A 21,846-nucleotide genomic window follows, 5' to 3' on the forward strand; every position below is an offset into this window, starting at 1 on the left:
CGAGGGCAAATTTGGCCTCAAAGTATGATGAAGGATATATTTAGCCAATTTTCAAAGTAGAAGGGTAAATCTAGCCTCAAAGTATGACAACGATGGTAAATTTAACCCCAAAGTATACTTGGCCAATTTTCCAAAGTAAAAGGGTAAATTTGCCCCTTTTCCCTTGAATATATGTAAAGCATCACCAACATAATAGACACTACCAAACTGACATAACTCAATTGAATCACAAACGGTTAATAAATCAAGCAAATCCAAAAATGGATGGCGTGACATTTCATCTTTTAGCCAATCAAATGATAGAACAAATCAAGCACATGTTGCAGTCATTTGGGATCTATATCCAATCACCTTAGTGTTGAACAAAGTAGAAATAGGGAATTGATGATACAGTCATACTTTGCTCCTTTACAGAGGCTCTTGGAACTGTTCACTGGCCAGGAATTGACAAAAGAATTCAGTTTCAATTTGCTTCATCATTGATAGCTAGTCTTGAGTGCTATAGGTATCCACTTACTAATTTAAATAGGGATTCATTAAGCTCCTTTATTACCTTTAAGATTTATGTCAGCAAGCTCTTGTTCAACATATTCACCGGCACAAATGGGAGGATACTTGCTTGCAAGAGGACTCTCTGAGAAATGCCCTAAAGGTTTCAGAACTGCATCTGATGCTATGTGTGCAAATAGCTAGGTGAAACAGAAAATGAATCAAGTTAGGATCACTTTCAACAAGTCAACCTTCAAACAATTGCAACTTTTGGAATTAAATAGAAGTTTCGACCCAGAAATAAAAGGTTTCACCCCAACTTCCTCACTCACCGTTGAGGATACTCTCCACAAACTGCACTTTTGCTCCAGAGCTCGTTTAATTGCATCAGTGGTCCTATTAGTTACAACAACTTCATGCATGCCAGCCATGCATTCTCCAGCTGTCAGCCATTCTATCTGAGTACATTATTGAACAAGAAGTTAAAAATAGTAGCAACTGAAACTTCCATAATATGCCAGGTAAATTAGGAATACTTATAAATCAAATACCTTCGATTATATGATACAGATCTTGAAAATTGAACATATTAAGATATGTCTTGATTAGAAAAATTGGCATTTTAACATTACATTTATGCCAGACACTGCCGCAGAGCTAATAGCGACTAATTCTAATTTTCTTATAAAAAGTGAGCATATTTATTCAAACATAGAAAATGATCAAACATGACATTCGTTTTACTTTTCTCCAATAAAAATGGGAAAACATAGGACTACAGTTTACTACTTCACCATGCCAATGAAAATCTAGCAGTGGTGCATAAACATCTTAAGACAGCATAGTAGATTTAAATGTTAAATGCATTAGTACTGTCAAGAAAATAAGTAAGTGCATAGAATACTTTATACCTGCTTTCCTGCCTGAATAAGGAGGCATCCTACAGGAACCTTCACTTCCATTTTTAGCCCATTTCTAAGCCAAATACTTAGTCCAGGAAATCGACTTCTCCCATGAATTGTAAGGAAGTTCAGGTCATAGTGGTATCCTGCAAATACTGTTCCCTCTTTGCCATAACGCCTCAAGTCACTTCCCGTCGGAGCAAGCAGATGTGGTCCCTGAAAATTTGAATTAGTATAGAGAGTTGAACTAAATAGAGCGAAAACAGACCGTGTCCCCTACTTATGTCAAGAAAGAAATATAATGATAACAAAATAATAAAAGAACAGTCCGGTGCACTAAAGCTCCCACTATGTGCAGGTCCAGGGAAGGGCTGGACCACAAGGGTCTATTGTACGTAGCCTCACCTTCTTCAAGGGGCTGTTTCCACGGCTTAAACCTGTGACCTCCTGGTCACATGGCAGCAACTTTATCCGTTACTTCAACGCTCCCCCTTTCAATGAGAAACAAAATAACATTCCTAGAGAACATTTTTTAAACTCGCAGAACATATTATGATCATACACCCAAGAATATTAGTAGTGGGTCCCAAGTACCAATTAGCAAGCGCGATTCAATAGAGAGAGACTATTCCAAATTTTTCTTTCAGAAACAAATGTATCTGTTTCTTGCAATTTTCTTTCTTGTCCAAACCATTTTAACGACCCCACTTGTGGGAATTCATTGGGTATGTTGTTGTTGTTGTTGTTGTTCAAACCATTTTAAGCAACATTCCACTCGTAAAGCAAAGAATGCAAGAGTTGTCATCTCATTTTTATGATCCTCGTGACTCTTTTTGTTCACATCTGATTTAAGGCATTTCACTACTCACAACAAAGACCCAGACTATACAGAGAGGGTTTTCAGCGAGAGGTGAAGGGTTGGAACAATAATCAGGTATGTGCATTGATGTTCAGTCAAAATACACACATTTTAGCTAGTATTTGCCTCACATTTTGCTACTTCAAATTGTCTTTTGAGTATTCATCAAATTGCTTTGTGCTTAATATTTTATTTTTACTATGTAGGAAAATAGGAATAAAGAGATGTAAAGATGAAGAGATTTGAAGTGAATGTGAATAGAAAGTGGAAACTTAACAAAAAGAGGCAGCAAGATAACGTTCTAGGGAATACAATTGGGAATTTATTAGGTGGAACCATGTGTAAGGTTAAAAAGTTTGTAGATCAGCATATTTTATGGAAGCTTGGAAAAGGGGATGCAGCTTTTTGTTTGATAATTGGACAAAATTAGGTCCTCGGTGCAACTTTTTACCTGAAGGTCACAGGTCAGAAGAATTAAGCTCTCCAAAATGGTTTAAACAGTCATTTAAATTGGGGTGACTGGTATCTATTATTCTTCCTCAACATGTGGTTGATAAGGTTCACAGTATCCAAGACTTTTTAATATTCACAGTCGATAACAATCCTATCTGTATGGCTGACAACAGTGGAACCTATTCTGTGGCTTCAGAACGGAATTTGTTCAGAAAGAAGCAAAAAACTTAGATTAATGCGATGAAATGGAAGAAAGGTGTTGCTTTCAAGATGTTTCATTGTGTGGATAGCACAGAGAGACAAGATAACCACTGATGCAAGAATTTCCAGAATGGGAATTTCAATTACTTCCGCGGATGTTCTACCCACCCATCTGTTAGAATATGAGTAAGAATAGGAATAGCATATAGAGTCCTATTTGGAAATGGATTGGAATATAGTGTCTATAAAAAGGGTCTCAATGTAATAATGTAGTTACATCAATTTAATAATATTCTTCCCTTCCATTTCTCACATGGTATCATAGCCTCTACGATCTTGATAGAGAAGCAAAGAGTTTCCACTGCTGGCGGGCGGCTATTGCTCATTTACATTGTCCGTCTGGCCAATGATCGTGTTAACAAAAGTTGGGCCTTCGTGCTTCTTTCGGGTGGCTTCTCATATCTAATTTGCATAGCATCATGCATCTTTCCGGTGACTACTTTCTCATATCTAATTTCGGAGCATTGTGTATATCTGCCGTGGCTACTTTATCATATCTGGTTTGTAAAACTCCGTGCATCTCGTTGGACTACTTCTCATATTTAATTTGTGCAGTGTCGTGCATCTTTACGGACTACTTTCGCATATCTGAGTTGCATAGAACTGTGTGTCTTTTCGGTGACTCCTCAAATCTGATTTGGCGCAGGATTGTGCCATCATTCTGAACCTACACATAATTTCTCTTTTTCAGCAGGGTATTGTCTTCATTTCGTTCCTACCCATATAATTTCTTTTTTTCAGTAGGGACGTGTCGTCATTCCGACCCTACCCATATAATTCCTATTTATCCAATAAGGTCGTGCCACTATTCCGCCCCTATCCATATAATTTCTCTGGTGCCGTCATTCCGACCCTACCCATATAATTTCTATTTATCCAATAGGATCGTGCCACCATTCCGCCCTTATGCATATAATTTCTCTTTCTCAGTAGGGTCGTGCCATCATTCTGACCCTACCCATATAATTTTTTCTTAGATTGTGACCATTTTTCAACAATCAAATCTAATAACCCCGCATGTGAGCATGTTTCGGCCAGTTTTTCGGTGACTTTCTTGTTTAAGATCTACTTATCTCTTGATTTCGAGATGACCCATATATTTTATACCAGTTTCCGGCAATTTTACAGCAACAAATCGAGTTTCCGACAACGTTACTACTTTTCTTCAACTAAGGTCTCCTAGACATCCGGAGCAACACTTACCAGCTTCCTTACAGATATCTTCACCAAATCCCTCATTGATCCTCATATTAATTATATCCATAATAAGCTTGGTACATATGTCTTGTATGTACCAACTTGAGGGAGTGTTAAAATATGAGTAGTAACAAGAATTACATATAAAAGTCCTATTTGGAAAAGGATTGGAATGTAATGTCCATAAATAAGGTCTCAATGTAATAATGTTGTTACAACAATTTAATAATATTCTTCTCTGATATTTCTCACACCATCACCACTGATTGGAACTGCTGACCACCTGTTCTGCATTAGTTCATTTATTTGCTCAAGAACTGTGGAGAATATTGTGTGACCCTATGGAGATCTACTGGAGCAGAGGCAAAATGAAAAATCATGTTTATACCTTTGTTGTTAAAAGTCTGGAAATAATTGCCTCTTGGGAGATATGCAGAGCTAGGTGCACTGCCAAATAAGATACAACTAGAACTAATGTGAGGAAGTCGCTATCTCTTATTGCATTCTATCACCAATCTTGTGAATCTGCAATTTAGTCATCTCAACTTAGAGTCCAAATTGGGAAGAGGCTATTCAGTTACTGAGAAGCAACTTGCACTTTCCAAAGACTATTGTTACTGAATAGATTAAACCCACTCTTTCAAATGTTTAAGTTAAATTCCAGTGGTAGTAGTAAGGATGGTAAATGTGGTGGTTGAGGCGTGATAAGGGATAAGGCTGTCTAAGTTTTGCTTACTCTCTGGTACTTGGGGAACCAGTAATTGGGCAGAGGCTTCTGCTCCTCATTATGGCATAATATGGTGCTTATTATGGCTTTCAATTCATTGATGCTGATAGTGACTCCAAACTTTTTGTGAACTGTGTTCATAACCTTAACTCCATGGAGGATATCTAGTGAATTCGAAGAACTTCAAGAGCGCATGTACCACACAAAATTCACACTTAAACACTGCTACAAGGAGAGCAAACAAGTTGCAGACAAGCTTGTGTCCCTTAACCATTCCCTCAACCAGACACAACTATATCAATATTTGATGAATTGCCATCACAAATCAAGGGGCTTATGAACATGAAAAGATGGAATATTATGAACATGAAAAGATGGAATATACACACCTTTCGGAGATGCAAACTAAAGGAGTTACAACATCACCTTTGAGTCTCCATGATCAAGCTGTTCTTACATAGTGTATTTCCTCTCAAGTTGTTAAAAAGTTAGTGCCAGCTAAATTTCACCACGGATTAGTGAGTTAGTTTCTAATCCCTCACCTCAATGTAACCTTGTCTTGGAGATGAATAAAATGAGCAGTTAGTATTTATAAGGGCCCGATGCACTCAATTGGTGCTTTCCAGAAATACACTCGGCCTTTAAAAATGAAAATGTGACTATTCACCAAATAAGTTATAAATAGCACAAATTCCAATCTGCCCAGACCATACCCCCTAGATTGCAACTCCATGCCTTTAAACCCAACCAATCAAGTTGAAACTTACTATTCCCCATAGTCCCCAATATAAATCTGAAGACCAGTAAACTTATTAATAATGCTATTTGTATATGAATGATATAAAAGGTCACTAGACATAAAAGGACCAAGTCACACTAGTAACAGTAACTGCAGCAAGGCAGGGAAAACTCATTAGAAAGCTAAGTCGTGCAGACTCTCCACTTTCAATGACGCACCCGTGTCAGATTCTCCAACAATACATTACTTTTGGAGAATCCCACACGTGCCCGTTGACATTTTTATAAGAGTCCGGGCAACATAATTCGAAAGGACGTTTTAGTCACAATGTTAACAGAATCTGAAATAAGAAAAGCAAAGAGAGATCAAAGTGCGTAACTTTTTTTAAAAAGTATCAACATTTGCTTCTTGTTCTGATACATCCTAGCAAAGATGAAGATATAGCATTCATGTAATAGATCCACGGAACAAATTGCAACCAGTGAAGTAATGCAACAATTTTCGTACACGATACAAGCAATACTAGAAATGTGTATTCAAGCTCTTCACATGTTGGATTTTATATCAATGTCACACCAACAACAATCAGTCCCACTTAGGCAATCTTAGGCATATCCATTGTTCATCGGAATCGATTTTAAGAGAAATTCTGTACACCGACTGCCTTCCCCTTGGAGGTAAAGGGGGAGTTCTTGAGTTGTACCACAAAACAGTATCATAACCGACAAACAATAATTAATTGTCATCAAATTTATAATACACAAGCAATCCATTGGAGACCCAATATGAAAAAATTTCCACCGACATGAAACAACAGTCACCTGCTGCATTAGGGAAGTAAATGCATCCTTTGAGAGACCAAAACCAATGGCAGCCATTTCAGCAACAGACTGAAAAAGACCAAGCAGTCACATTTCAGAATTGTCAAACTAATTACATAGATAAAACATACAAATGCTTACGACCCACCTCTATAGTAGATACGATCTTATATCCCCATGAATCCATAGTACATTTCCATTCAGGAAAGCCTTCAGGTATTACTGGCTCTGAATTCAGTTCCTGAAAGAATATAATGCTTGTTTACTTACTAGCAGCAATTTTCAGTTCTTATGGCACTAATTGTATTCATTGATTGGTAACTAAATCAAGGAATATTTTTGATCAATCTCATCTTAAATAACATGATTGAAATGGGGAAATGAGTGGAGAAACCTTAAAACGGGTAATCTTTGGACGGGGACCAACTCTCCACATATATCTCCATTTAGGATCTGGTCCAGATGGACTAGATGGTTGATATTCTTTAGGCATTGCTTTGAGCTTCTCTTTCATTTCCTCATCGACCAGGCTACGCGGGACTTCAACTCCTTCAGGTGTCACCCCCACCTGTCAGACATTGACATGAATAGTCTTCCAAAAAAAGAGACTTAATGAGCAGACTTGGAATTTACTGAACCACCTCTTTTTCTAGTTATTAATTGATAAAATTAGCAGTCGCTCCTCAATAATTGACAGCAAAACCATGAGAAAGAAAATCAAAGCAAAATAAGTTTGTTATTTCAACATGTAGTACATGCAGCTCCTTTAATGTTAAAAAAAAATGTAGTATAAGCATCAGAAAATAGAAATTGTGTACTATTCGAAGTCGTTTCCAAATTAGAGTCAGATGCTCTGCATCCCTTTTACTCCCGAAGTCTTTTACCATATGCTTTTGTACAGTTTATTAGCAACCTATAAGAGCTGTAGAGCATTTCATTCTATGCTTATCTCGCTGATATAGCAAGGGAAATAGAAACAGAACAGAGAGTTCCAAATATTTTTATGAGAAAGGTAACATATATAATATAAAAAGGGAACTACACCAAAGGTGTTTTCCAGTAATAATTACAAGTAATAGTCAGAACAGCAAAACCTGCTACCTATCTACACATAAGCATTCTAGAACACAAGAAATGTCCTCAACTACTAAAGGATATTCATTTTTACGCAAAAAATGGAATAGCACTAAACAGTTCATTTTTTTAGTTTCTGGAAAGTACAGGATTTATCTTCAAAACACCTCTGGTTCCTCTCTCTCCAAATAGTCCACCATATGAAAGCAGGGAAAATTTTCCATCTCCCCCATCAGTGTTAAAAAAAGCGCTCGCTTCAGTGCTTCTTGAGTGAAGCGAGAAGAGGCGAAGGTCAAGCGCTTCACGGCACTAAAGCGAGTCGAGGGAAAGAAAAAAAAAACGCTCATTTCAGCAGAGGAAGAGAAAAGCGAGGCGACAGTAAAGCGTTGCTTTTATGGAAAAAGCAAGATTTTAGGTCTATTTTTAAAAAAAATTGCAACAGTCTTACACATTTTTTTGGTTCTTCTTGCTGCTGTTCTTCTCCGATTCTAGGGCTTCAAGCTGAGTTCTTCTCTTCAATTTTTTTTTCTTCTCTTCTCCTCTTTTCCCGATTCTTTCCTTTTTTACTGCTCTCCTCTGTTTTCAATTCCTTTTCTCTTCTACTATTTTCAATTTTTTTCTCCTTTTCCATTCTCCACTGCTTTCTATTCCTTTTCTCTTCTCCTCTTTTTTTCTTCTTTTTTCCTCTGTTTTTTAATTCTTCACTTCTCTTTTTTTGAATTTTTTCTATTCGTCTCTACTCCTCTGTTAGTTTACTGTAACTTTTTTGTTCTCTGTTTTGTTACTTTTTTGTTTTAGCTTTCCTGTTTGCTGTTGCTTACAAATTTTCAGTTTATTGTTTGGTTTCTGATTGTAGTGAAAATCTTTAGCATTTTTATCCTATTTATGGCATTTATTGCTTACTTTCCAGTTTAAAATTGAAAAAATTTCCTTAATATGTTATTTCTATTGAGTTCAGGGTTATCTATGCAAATTTATTATTTTCTATTTTCAAGAAAGGGTCATATTTGCTTTTGTACTCCTAGGAAAAGGTTATATTTACCCCACGTCATACTTTTTGGTATACTTGCCCTTAGCATCCAACTTTGGGCACATATTTGCTCTTGGACCATTAACTCCCATGTCCCCAGCCTCATTATCTTACCTGGCGCCTACGTGGATATACATTTAACCCAATTAAAATTTCCTCCCAATATAATTCTTCCTCCCCACCCAACTGACCCAACAAACCCAATTGAGAATTGTTCTTTACTCTCAAAACTGCCAAAACAACAAGTGAACCAAGTCAATAGGGAAGTCTTCAGGTGAACTTATTTCCATCTAGTATTAAAATCTAGAGGCTTGTGAACGATGAAATTTCTTGAGGTATGTCACTATGAAAAGAAATTTGAACTGAGGTCTAGTATCAGTTAAAACTTTCTACAGAAATCAGTGTCATTGTTCCGATTACTCAAAGCATTTGGATAGTTCAGGAGATTATGAATCCTCAATAAGGTCTTTGATTTTGAAGATTGTAGTTGCTCTGAGGAGCTAATTGAGAGCAATAAAAAAATTAGCAAAACTAGAAGAATATAAATCCTAAATGTTTTTCCATCAGCAAAATCATTAAAACGACTGAGAAATTTACACTTTTTTTAGCTTTCTTGGAAACATTATTTGCATCAGAACATAGGAAATTGCCACTTCTTCGCTATTTCAGCTGAAACTTTAGTAAGCCAACATATCAAACTCTGAATCCATAGAATTTATTTAATATAACAATTAAAGAAAAGTGTAATATTTTTTTTGAAAATGGTAGCAGACTGTATATAAATCATCAGCACAAAAGCTGGAAGCCACAATTACATCATTGAATCTATATCCAAAACAGTAGAAACAATAGACCAACACTAAATCCCATCTCATCTTACAAGGATTCTACTATAGAAATTGGGTCATCTATATACTCCGAGCTACACCAATAACAAAAACTTATACTGCAGCTCATCTTTAACTTTTGAAGAGAGCTATTGGTGCCTTCAAAACACCTAGAGTTTCTCTCTTTCCAAATGATCCACCATATTACTGCTGGGACAATTTTCCATCTGTCTTTATTAGTGATACCACCACCCTCAAAATTCCAGTTAGTACCTCCCCTGTTCTTTCCGGCATCGTCCACCTAATGCCTCTTGCCTCTGAAGCTGGTAAATAGGTAAATAGATTCCAAAGTTGGTTGACTACGTTACAATGAAGAAACAGATGATAAATTGTCTTTGCATTATGTTCACAAAAAAAGCATCTTGAGCACAAATGTTTGCCCTTCTTCATTAGGTTCTCCGGAGTTAAAAAAGCTTCTTTCACGACCAACCAAGTGAAAATAGCTACTTTATGGAATTTTACTTTCCAGATAAGCTTCCAAGACAAAAACTGATCTAAGAACCCATCCAATTCATGTCCTTATAGGCAGAATGATACAAGTCGAATTACCCCAAAGATTCTAACTCAACGTAATTGGCGAAGCCTTAGAGATGAAGAGGAGTTTTGAGGTCCACCGGGATGAGCATGGGCGATGGAGGCTCTTTCTTTGGATATTAGGCACTTTAGGTCACTTTTGGGCCCATTTGGCATTTAGGGTCACTTTTGGGCCCATTTTGTAATAAAGAGCCCATGGCTATAAATAGCTAGGTTCCTTCTTTTCTTAGACTTGAATGATTTTTGATGAGTTTACACTTGAGAGTGTTTATCAAGCGTGTTGGGAGCTTCGTTGACTGTCTAAAAACGTTGGTTGCGAGGGGGTTCAATTCCACTCTTGGTCTTCATAGGATTTAGGTTCTTGTATTAGGATTACGTTTGAGGGCCTTGGGTTAATATACCATTGGTTTGCCTACGTTCCTTCTCATGTGTCTATCTATTTATCGTATTTCCTTTATTATTGTTTGATTTTCGTATTTTGTCCTGTATACATTTGGTACATTTGGTATCAGAGACGAAATGAGTTTTTGGGTCTTCTCCAAATTTTGAGTTTTTTATTTTTGTGTTTTCTTGAGTTTCTAGTGCTAGATTCTTGTTCTCTAGTACTATTTGAGCCTAAATCTAAAATTTGAGCTTTATCAGAGTTGATTTGAAGGTTCTACCATTGTTGAGTTGAGCATGAAGAAAATTGAAAATGGGTCTTTAAATCTGAGTGTTTTTTTTTTTGGAGTGAAATAAAGGGTTGAAACACATTGGGGTTTGTTACCCATACTAAAAGGTGACTGCAGGTTCACTGGAAGTGACGTGCGAAGTCCCACCTGCGAAGGAAGACCCCCTCACCTGCAGCCGCACCTCAACCAATGTAGGTCAACAACTCCAAATCAAATTTTCCTCAGGTTCTACCGTTCTAGTTTCATTTTCTTGATTCCTAATTACTTCCTCTGATTCTTAGAACTAATTTTCAACTAGTAAGAGCCCTACTTAGTTGTTGATTAGTTCTTGAGTCTGTCTCGTTTCTTTCTTGTCCCTTTTATATGATTTTATCGTTTATTTCTTAGTTAGCTTCTTCAATTCAAGTCCTTTAGTTTTTCAATTGAGTCGTCCGTTCTACTCTCAACAAGAATCCATTCTAACCGAGAGTAGCAAATTGACACCTCATATATCAACGTGAACAAGCAAGTTCAACAAGTCGAGCTAATTGTGAGTCAATCCAAGTGTGAAGACACTAGTGATTGTGAGATTTGATTTCATTAACGTTAACCATGTTTGTTAGTTGTGTTGAGTGTCTTGTTGATAGGTACCATGGCACCGGGGGATGAGATCCAACCTACCACGAGCGGGGCAAACTTGGACACTTTGGTCGTGGCCATCATGGGGTAGCGACAAGATATAAATGTCATGAGGGAGAGACATCAAACATGAATGAGAAGATATCAAATGTGGAAGGAAGAATGACGAATATTGATGGAAGGATGGTGAGTGTGGAGGGGAATCCTAACTCTTCAAATGCTACTCCGCAAAACATCTCCAAGCTTTCTCAAGTGGGCAAGTCCAAGAAACTTCCACTACCATTTCTCGTAGAACTCTCCACCACATATTTTCCCCTGCCCAACAAGGTAATGCTCCCTTACCTAATACTATTACCGATCAAACTCCACGAAATGTAGCCCGACCCCACAATTTAACCCACCCCAACCAACGCCCCGAAACTCACCACCACCTCAAGCTCCACAAATTCTCACTTCACCCTATCAAACACCACAAAACCAAGTTCCAAACTATTAAATTCCACAATAATTGAACCCACAAGGTCTCAACCCACCCTACTACCTACCCCATCAAGTGCCACAAGTCCAAATACCACACTACCAAAGACCACAAAATCCAAACCTACCTTACCAAGTCCAAGTAATCAAATGCCACCCAATCAAGCCGTAAGGGTTCAAGGAGAATTTGAGGAATATGTAGAAGGAGGTTATGGGTATGGCGCTCAAGGAAATGGTCCAAGGGACCAAGGTGGATATGGATATGGAGATCGCGACATGGGCCTCAACTCTATCAAGGTCACTCTTTATAGTTTTCAAGGAGGTAGTAATCCCGAAGGGTACCTCAAATGGGAATCTCAACGTGATAGGATCGTCCAAGCTAATGATTTTCCAATGTTAAGAAGACAACCTATGTCGTTGCTCAATTTGATGGATAGGCTTTGAGTTGTTGGGAGTCGGCTAAAAGAATACATGGAGCTGTTCATGGAAGTCATTATCCATCATGGTAGGAAGAGACTATTATGAGAGCTAAGTATGTGCTGGAGAGGTATAGACAAGGGTTGCTTGCCAAGTTGTACAATTTGAGACAAGAAGAAAAACGTTTTGAAGCGTACTATGATGAATTCCAAAACCTACTCTTAAAGCTTGATTATAATAAGGATGAAGAGCACACCAAGATCCGGTTCAAAGTGGGATTGAACTAAGAACTTGCCTCTACAATGACCATACACAAGTCTGCCCGCATGGATGATCTTTTAGAAGCGGCCATTGATGTTGAGTGAGATATCAAGGCGGAGAAAGCCATCAAGCTTAAGATGGGAAATCAAGAGTCCTAAACTTGGAGACAAGGCTCTGAATTCAAAAAGTCTTTTGAAAAAAAACCATTGAGAAAAATGCTCCAAGGTATCTCCCTAGAGAAGAAGGTAAACCTAATCTTAAGGGTACCCAATGCTTTAGATGTCATGGATGCGGTCATCGAATGAGTGAGTGTCCAACTCGGAGAGCAATTATACTCAGGAAAAGCGAACCCTACTACAAAAACGAGGTGGAGCAAGAGGAAAACTACATAGAAGGGGTTGACAGTTTTAATGAGAATGCGGAGGGTGTAGAAAATCCATGTGATGGGGTTCTCACTGTTCCAAATATGCTTGCCAACAAAGTGCCTATTGAAGAGGTTTTACCTCAAGAAAGAGAGCTTAGCATTCCATTTTTTGTTGGCTAAGCGAGTTATGAACTCTCAATCCCAAGGCGTCTCCAAGGATCTTGATTTTGAAAATGATGTTTTCTTGAATTTGAGGACAAATTCTCTTCAAGAAACAGAGGTTGATACAAGTCGAATTACCCCAAAGATTCTAACTCAAGGTAATTGGCAAACTTTAGAGATGAAGAGGAGTTTTGTGATCCACCATGATGAGGATGAGCGATGGAGGAGTCTCCTTATTTGAATATATGGTACTTTGGGTTACTTTTGGGCCCATTTGGCATATAGAGTCACTTTTTGGCCCATTTTATAATAAATAGTCCATGATTATAAATAGTTAGGTTCTTTCTTTTCTTAGACTTAAATGATTTTTTATGAGTTTACACTTGAGAGTGTTTATCAAGCTTGTTGGAAGCTTCGTTGACTGTCTGGAAACATTGGTTGTGTGGGGGTTCAATTCCTCTCTCGGTCTTCGCAGGATTTAAGTGCTTGTATTAGGATTACGTTTGAGGACCTTGGTTTAATATACCATTGGTTTGCCTACGTTTCTTTTTTGGTGTCTATCTAGTTATCGTCTTTCCTTTATTATCGTTTGATTTTTGTACTTTGTATTCGTTCCCATATTATGTCTCGTATCACAGAACTTACAGTAAAAAATGCCCTTGTTGTGGCATTTCCATCTTAGGGTATCTTCTCCTTCCTGTAGCCCCTTGCATTAGTCTACTGTGCAATAAAAGTTGCACAATCTTTCCATCTCCCCGTCTTGCATCAATCTTCTATAGGTCAAGTTCCAGCCTTGATTTGACCACACATTGTGTAAAGTAGAATTTTGGTGCTGATTTAAAATATAAATGTCAGGGAATAATTGCTTAAGACTTCCATTCCCTAGCCAGTTATCTTCCCAGAACAAGATCCTTTTACCATCTTTCACATTGGAACTAGTTCTTTCAAAGAATACATGCCACAAGTTCCTGATTGACCTCCACAAGCTTGTGCCCTATGCGGTATTTACTTCTTTTTGTCTTCCTAAAACCTTTCTTTTCATACTTAGCTTGAATCACAACGGCCCATAAAGAATGTTCTTCCTTGGGTAGTCTCTAAAGTCATTTCATCAAAAGGTTTTTGTTCTGCTTTCTCTGATTTCTGATACCCAACCCACCATCTTTCTTAGACAAAATTAACATGTCCCATTTGACTAAATGATAACTTTTTTCCTCCTCGCCTCCTTGACAAAAGAAATTCCTCCTAAGAGTATCGATTCTTTCCTCCACATTAACGGGAAGAGGTAATGACATCAAGTAGGTTAGTACGGCAACCAATACAGAGTCCTCGAGTCAAGTATTGTACTTTCCATCTAGCCAATCTTTTTTCACATCTTTCTATGACGTCATTCCATATATCTCTTGATTTACTTTTTGCACCCAAAGGAATTCCTAAGTAATCGATTGGAATCTTACTTATTTCTCCACCCAAAATTCCAGCCAACTGTTGAATGCTAGCCACTTCATTCATTAATTGGAAAATTAAGACTTTTTCTCTAATTAATGTGAGGGCTGAAATATCCTTAAAGAGAATTGTTAAGTATCCCACATCGGAAAAGGGATAGGAGTAATTGGTCTACATATATGGACTTGGACAATCCTCCCCTCATGAACTAGCTTTTGAGGTTGAGTTAGGCTCAAGGTCCGTTTCTTGACCCATCCCAAATCTTTGTTCACCGATGTTGGGCCCCCATATTATATTGTCCACGCTCCAATTAACGAGGCCTGGGCGTGCAGGGGAGTATTAAGTATCCCACATCGGAAAAGGGATGGGTAATTGGTCTATTTATATGGATTTGGACAATCCTCCCCTCATGAGCTAGCTTTTGAGGTTGAGTTAGGCCCAAGGTCCATTTCTTGACAAGAATCAAAATAATCCTCAAACACTTCAACTGACTCTCATCGGGATCACATGAGAGTGTTATCTTCATTTTGTGTGTTACTTCCACTCTATCATTCTGTTCCTTTTGCTACATTGAAACCTCTTATCCAACCATTATTGTGGACAATCTTCGCCATATTGTTTAGTCCCTCACTCACCAGAAAAACGATAGCAGCTCACAATCAGGTATATATTTGGTCCGATAGAAGAATTTTATTTGGATACATATATATCCACATAGGCGCCACAGAAAATAATAAGGGTGATAACATAGGAGTTATCAGTCCAAGGACAAATATGGGCCCAAAGTTGGATGATAAGGGCAAATATATCAAAAAAGTATGACGAGGGTAAACATAACCTTTCTCGGAGAGTACAAGGGAAAATATGACCCTTTTTTGTTCTATTTTATATTAAACTGCAGTTTAGTTGAAAAAAGCGTGCGCTTCGCTTCTCGCTTCGATGAAGCAAGCCCTCATCTCTTTTTTCGGCTTTTCTCTTTACAATACACTGCTCCCTGTGACCTAATTGATTACACTCTGTAAGACTCTATGTATGCTCCTTGGCATGGTCTACCTGATACCCCTTAGATTGATGAAAATTTGTCATAGTTTATCAACCACTTTACAATGTAAGAAAAGAGAATTTATTGTCTCAGTCTAGACTCGAACAAAATAAATCTGGAGCATAGTTGAATGCCCCTTCTCATAAGATTATCTTGAGTTAAAGCCGCCTGTTTATCCAATAACCATGTGAAGCATGCTACCTTAAATGGGATTTTCACTTCCAATATCATCATCCAAGTTCCAAGGTCAGCCTCCAGGTTGTATGTGTGAATCAAGCAAGCAGTAATACGTGGATTTGACTCCTACCTATCTTTAGTCCAAACTAAATTGTACTCCCTTATATTAAAATCTTGAAATTGCTCGTGGGTGTCATAGAAGTCTACCAATTTATCGACCTCCCAATCATTTAGGAGTCTTTTAAATAAGACACTATCCCAAATTGCACCTTACCTCCATGATTATAGCTCGTTTTTGTAAATTCAAATTGTATAACATAGAAAATCTAGTCTTCAATTTTACTGAACAATCGTCTTCCTAGAATAAGGACTTCCTTCCATTGTGTACCTTAATTATGGAATTACTACTGATCTTGCGCCAAATTCTTGACAGTTCTCTATACTCCAGTTCCATACTTTCTAATCCAAAAGTCCTATATCTCATATCTTGCTTTGATAATTTCCTTCCACAATGACTGCTCATCTGAAGCAAATCCATAGCCATTTCAACAAGAGATTCTGGTTGTGTATTTCAAGTTACTAAACCCTAGGCCACCTTCCTTCTTGCTGGTTATTACTTCATCCCATTTTACTAAGTGAAACTAGTTGTCACAGTTTCCTTACCAAAAGAAATTTCTTCTGATAGCATCTTGTTTGTTCTACATATTGACTGGCATGGAATAGAGGGATATCATATAAGTTGGTAGGGAATCAAGTCCGCAATTAATGAGTGCCACCCTCCCTCCTAAAGATTAATATTGGTTCCTCCAATTGACAAGCTTCCTCTCAAATTTTTCTGGCATTGAGCCACACTATGAAGTTTTGGGAGAGGGTGGTAAAGTTAAGGTTACGAAAGATTGTGACTATTTCTGAGAATCAGTTTGGATTTATGTCAGGACGCTTGACTACTGAGGCCATCAATCTCGTAAAGAGACTGGTTGCGCAGTATAGGGAGCAAAAGAAGGAATTACATATAGTGTTCAATGACTTGGAAAAAGTTTATGATAGTCTTCAGGGAGAGGGAGGTTTTATGGAGGTGCTTGGAGGCTAGAGGTGTACCTATAGTGTATGCTAGGGTGATTAAGGATATGTATGACAAAGCCAATACTCGGGTTAGGACTGTGGGAAAGGACTCGGAGCACTTTTCCGTCTTGATAAGTTTACACCATGGATCGACTCTTAGCCCGTTTTTATTTGTCTTGGTGACGGATGTTTTGACTTTGCAAATTCAAGGTGAGGTGCCTTGGTGTTTGTTATTTGCGGATTATGTAGTCTTGATTGATGAGACCCGTGGTGGAGTTAATATTAAATTAGAGGTTTGGAGGAAAACCCTAGAGTTTAAAGGGTTTAGGTTGAGTAGGTCCAAGACGGAATACTTTAGGTGGAAGTTCAGCGAGGCATCGCATGAGGCTGATGTGGTTGTGAAACTTGACACTAGGCCATACCGAAGAGAAATAGTTTCAAGTATCTCGGATCTATGATTCAGGAAAATAGAGAGATTGACGAGAATGTCACTTACCGGATTGGGGTAGGGTGGATGAAAGGGAGTCTCTCGTCCGAAATCTTGTGTGACAAGATGATGCCTCTTAAACTCGAAGGAAAGTTCACACAGTGGTGGAACCACCACTTTGTTGTATGGGGCGGAGTGTTGGCCAGCCAAGAAATCTTACATTCAAAAGATAAAGGTGGCGGAGATGAGAATGTTACGATGGATTTATGGGTATACGAGGAAGGAAATGATTAGAAATGAGGTTATTCGAGATAAGGTGGGAGTGGCGTCTATAGAAAGCCAAAATGGGTGAAGTGAGGTTGAGATGGTTTGGAAATGTGATGAGAAGGGGCAGGGAAGCCCCAGTGTGGAGGTGTGAAGGTGTGAAGGTGTGAGAGGTTGGCTAGGGATGAATTCAAGCGAGGTAGAGGTAGACCATAGAAATATTGGATGGAGGTGATTAGACATGACATGGAGCAACTTCAGCTTACCGAGGACATGACCTTAGATAGAAAGGTATGGAGAAAGTAGATTCGGGTAGAAAGATAGTAGGAAGGGAGTCTCATTGTTAGTAGGTAAGAGGACTTTATTTTGTTAGTCGGGCATGTAGCTATAGCATCAATATTATTTCAGAGTGTGTTATTAATGTTGTATTACTTGGTTAGCCGTGTTTATGTTATTATTGGGTGTGGTTACTTATTCCTATTGTTTCTTGTTAGGTATATTGTTGTTTGTTTTGTTTGATTTTCTCTTAGCTCCCAAGGGCATCCCTAGATAAATGGAGGCAATTCTCCTATACTACCCCCTAGAATGTTAGTTAAGTTGTAGAAGCCAAGCACCTCACAAAAAGGTAGATGAAACATTTACCCCAGTTAATACGAATCCCTGAAATAGTTTTGAAAAGGATGAAAATGACTCAGATATTTCACTGGATCACTATCAGCTTCAAAGAAAATGAGTGTATCCAGCGTTATCTTTAACCATATCGCTGGAGCCCCTAATCCACCTGTTACTCTGAGTTGTCCTTAGCCTGTCATTGAGACTTAGCCTGTCATTGAGACCATCCATTGACGGTATGAAGAGATAGAGATAAGACATCCCCTTGTCTCAATCTTCTATCAGCTGAAAAGAAGTCAAACGGTGAACCATTAATAAACACAAAGAATTTCACTGTGGTAACACAAAACTTGATCCACCTCCAAAACCCTTTTTTTCCATAGACTTCCGGAGAAACTCCAAGTTTAAATGGTCGTATGTTTTTTCTGTATCTAACTTACATAAAATGCTATTCCTGATTTTCCTTAAATCCACACATTCATTATCTATCAGGATGGCATCCACGATCTGTGATCTTTCTAGTTTCGATGAATGCCATTTGATGGACATCCACCAACTTAGACACAACTTGCTTTAACCTCTCAGTCAGAATTATAAATGCTCCCAATCAAAATAATAGGTCTGAAATCTTTTAATTCCTTAGCCTCCATCTTCTTTGGAATCAAGGCTATGAAAAAAATTTTCAAAAAAGCTCTGTGCATGAAAATTCTGTATAGCCGCCACAGCTGTTAACTCACTATAACCAACAGTCGATAAAGAATGCCATAGAATAGCCATAAGGACCCGAAGCTTTATCCCCTATTGCATGCCATAACACACTCTTTAATCTCCGGTTCCCCAAATTGACACTGTAACATGATGTTGTCTTCTTCACTAATCAAAGACCCTGGACTGATAACAGAGTGTGGTCTCAATGTTTTGGATTCAGTATACAGATTCTGTAAAACTGTACAATGTCCTTTTTTATCTCAGCAGGTTTCCACTATATTAACACAAATATAGACAGTTCCAAATATTTGTGATCCATTCAATCAAATTGCAATAAAACTCAACTCCTTGACATACATTTATAGTTAATACAAAAAATAGAATCATCAAGCGAGGTATTAAGATGAAGAATTTTAACTCCTACGGATCTAGTGAACACCTGGCAAGACGGTACACGGAGGAAAGGATGAATATGATCTAGAAGCTTATACCTTTTGGAACAGAAGGAACAAGAGGTGTTCTGATAACGTAGCAAACATACAACATACAACAGTTTGGGGATTTTGAGAAGATGCACTTTAAGGCATAAGTTAGCAAACATATAACAATCAGGGGATTAGAAATTCAAATGAAATGACCTGATAATGTAAATGAGGGCGCTCTTGAAGGCGCTTAAATTCCTGAGGCTGTTGGAAGTACTTTTCCATCATATCAATAAACCTATCATTATCTTCGGCTGTGCATCTCGGATCCTTCACCAGTAAAGCTCCACTGTTTACTAGGGTTCGACTCACCTCCAAGCACACACTCTTAATTTCCGAATCCAACCCTTTCCCTTCAAGATAGGGTGCCAGATCGATTACCGGAAGCTCCATTGAATTTGCCTGCTCCATTGAATTTGCACAGGATCACCACTTTATTACTTCTGGTTTTGGGTTTTCATATAATCGTGTACACCAAATACACCTGGTTTTCTTTTTTATCCTTTTTTGACAAAAGTAGATTTTACGGTGAAAACCTTTTTATGAAAAATATTTTTAAAAAAAATAGTTTTAGGAGATTAAGTGATATTTTATTTATTTTCTGGTGTTTCGTAAGTTGATGTTAGTCCAAAAGAAACATTACTTTCTAATAAGAGGGATAGGGCAGAAGAAGCACGTATGCCTTTTCTTCAAATACTTTTTCCGTAATTTTATTATATTATCTTTAATTAATTATTATAAATTATTTATTTATTAAAAAATTAATAATATTTAATAAAAAAGTAATATAAATATTTATAACATGTTTGTTTCAACTGCTTCAATCATAACTTCATTAAATATTGCTCTAAATTAATTATTATGTGTTATCTGAGTATTAAAAAATAATAATATTTGATAGAAAAGGTAAAAAATAATATGAAATGATAAATTAACTAAAGGGCCGGAGAAGCAGGCAGCTCTCCGTCAATATGGCTCCTTCTTCAGCTGCTTGTTTCGTGATTTACTATATCACCTCTAATTAATTATTATAGGTCATTTATGTATTAAAAAATTAATAATATTTAATAAAAAGTTAAAATAAACATTTATGACATATTTGCTTCAGCTGTTTCAATCGTAGCTTCATTAAATATCATTCTTAATTAATTATTATGTGTCATCTGAGTATTAAAAGATAATAATATTTGATAGCAAAGGTAAAAAATAATATGAAATGATAAATTAACTATTGATATTTTAAATGAACTTGATGACTTATATGAGGCCCACTTAAAAAAAATTACAAATATTTTTTATAGTAATTTTGCTATATCACTTTTAATTAGTACTTGATTTTATTATATTACACATAATTAATTATAATATGTTATTCACATATTAAAAATTAATAATATTTAATAAAAAAAGTAAAATAAGCATTTATGACATTTCTGCTTCAACTGCTTCAATTATCTCCGTCAATATGTCTGTTTCTCCCACATATTTCATAAGTTGCTTCCTCTGTGATTTTATTATATCATCTCTAATTAATTATTATAAGTTATTTATGTATTAGAAAATTAATAATATATGATAAAAATGTAAAATTACTCTATAATAAGAGGTAATGGCAAGGAGAAGCAGACAAGTCTCCATCAACATGCCTGCTTCATAAGTTACTTCCTCCGTAATTTTTTATTATACCATCTCTATCGTAATTTTTTATTATACCATCTCTACTTAATTATTATAAGTTATTTATATATTAAAAAATTAGTAATATTTAATAAAAAATTAAAATAGATATTTATAACATGTTTGCTTCAGTTGTTTCACCCATAATTTGACTGTATCACGCATAATTAATTATTATAAGTCATTTAAATATTAAAAAATTATTATAAAGTCATCTAAGTATTAAAAAATTAATAATATTTAATGTTAAATTTACTTGACGTTTTATATGAGACTCATTTAATTTTTTTCGCAAGTATTTTTTATAATAATTTTGTTGTATGACTTCTAATTAGATATATCTGTTTCGTTGTTTCAATCTTGATTTTACTATGTTATTCCTAATTAATTATTAGGGAAAAGAACACTCTATAACACTTTATAAAACAAATTGCATAAGTTTTAAAACTTTTCAAAAAGTGGTCCTATTTCCGCTTTATAGTCATTTTCTAATTTGGGTCATTTTGGCCTACGTAATCCATATACAATACTATACAGTTTATATACAATACTGATAAAGTATTTAACTTGGATAATTCGACCCTTTTAAAAATATTTTAATTTATTTTGCTATAAATTTTTTAACTGATCAGATATTCTGCTTTTTTTATTGTTTAAAAATAATAATTAAATTGTATAAAAACGATATAATTGTTAAATAAAATATGTATTTATATAAAATATATGTATAGAAATTGTATAGTTCTATCAAATATGTATATGTATAAAATATATATAAAAAATATATAGAAAGTGTATGAAAATATATATGTATCACCTTCCGAAGCGCGATAGCGAAGACCCAGATTGACTTTTTGTTGCTTAGGAAAGGAGATAGGGTGTTGTGTAAGGACTGTAAGGTCATTCCGAGTGAGAATCTTTCGACCCAGCATAGGCTCTTAGTTATGGATTTGGGTATAAGGAAGGATAGGAAGAGAAGAGGTGAGGAGTGTAGACCTAGAATTAAGTG

The 21,846-nt window shown here is 36.6% G+C and overlaps 1 protein-coding gene across 2 annotated transcripts; it reads right to left on the reverse strand.

Annotated features, from left to right (window-relative positions):
* Positions 1–197: 197 nt before the first annotated feature.
* LOC107845734 lies at positions 198–19,779 on the reverse strand. 2 transcript variants are annotated; one of them, XM_016690208.2, is made up of 8 exons: positions 19,317–19,779; positions 6,843–7,016; positions 6,597–6,689; positions 6,449–6,517; positions 1,401–1,607; positions 822–947; positions 554–689; positions 198–433 (listed from the first exon to the last, which is right to left on the reverse strand). In XM_016690208.2, exons 1-8 carry the CDS (start codon positions 19,569–19,571, stop codon positions 348–350), a joined length of 1,146 nt encoding a protein of 381 aa, XP_016545694.1. In that variant the 5' UTR covers positions 19,572–19,779; the 3' UTR covers positions 198–347. The 2 variants fall into 2 exon arrangements, with proteins under 2 accessions (XP_016545694.1, XP_016545696.1); XM_016690210.2 differs by having other exon boundaries at positions 198–689.
* Positions 19,780–21,846: the final 2,067 nt, after the last annotated feature.

Source organism: Capsicum annuum, chromosome 10, assembly GCF_002878395.1.
Source record: "Capsicum annuum cultivar UCD-10X-F1 chromosome 10, UCD10Xv1.1, whole genome shotgun sequence".
NCBI classification, from domain to species: domain Eukaryota; kingdom Viridiplantae; phylum Streptophyta; class Magnoliopsida; order Solanales; family Solanaceae; genus Capsicum; species Capsicum annuum.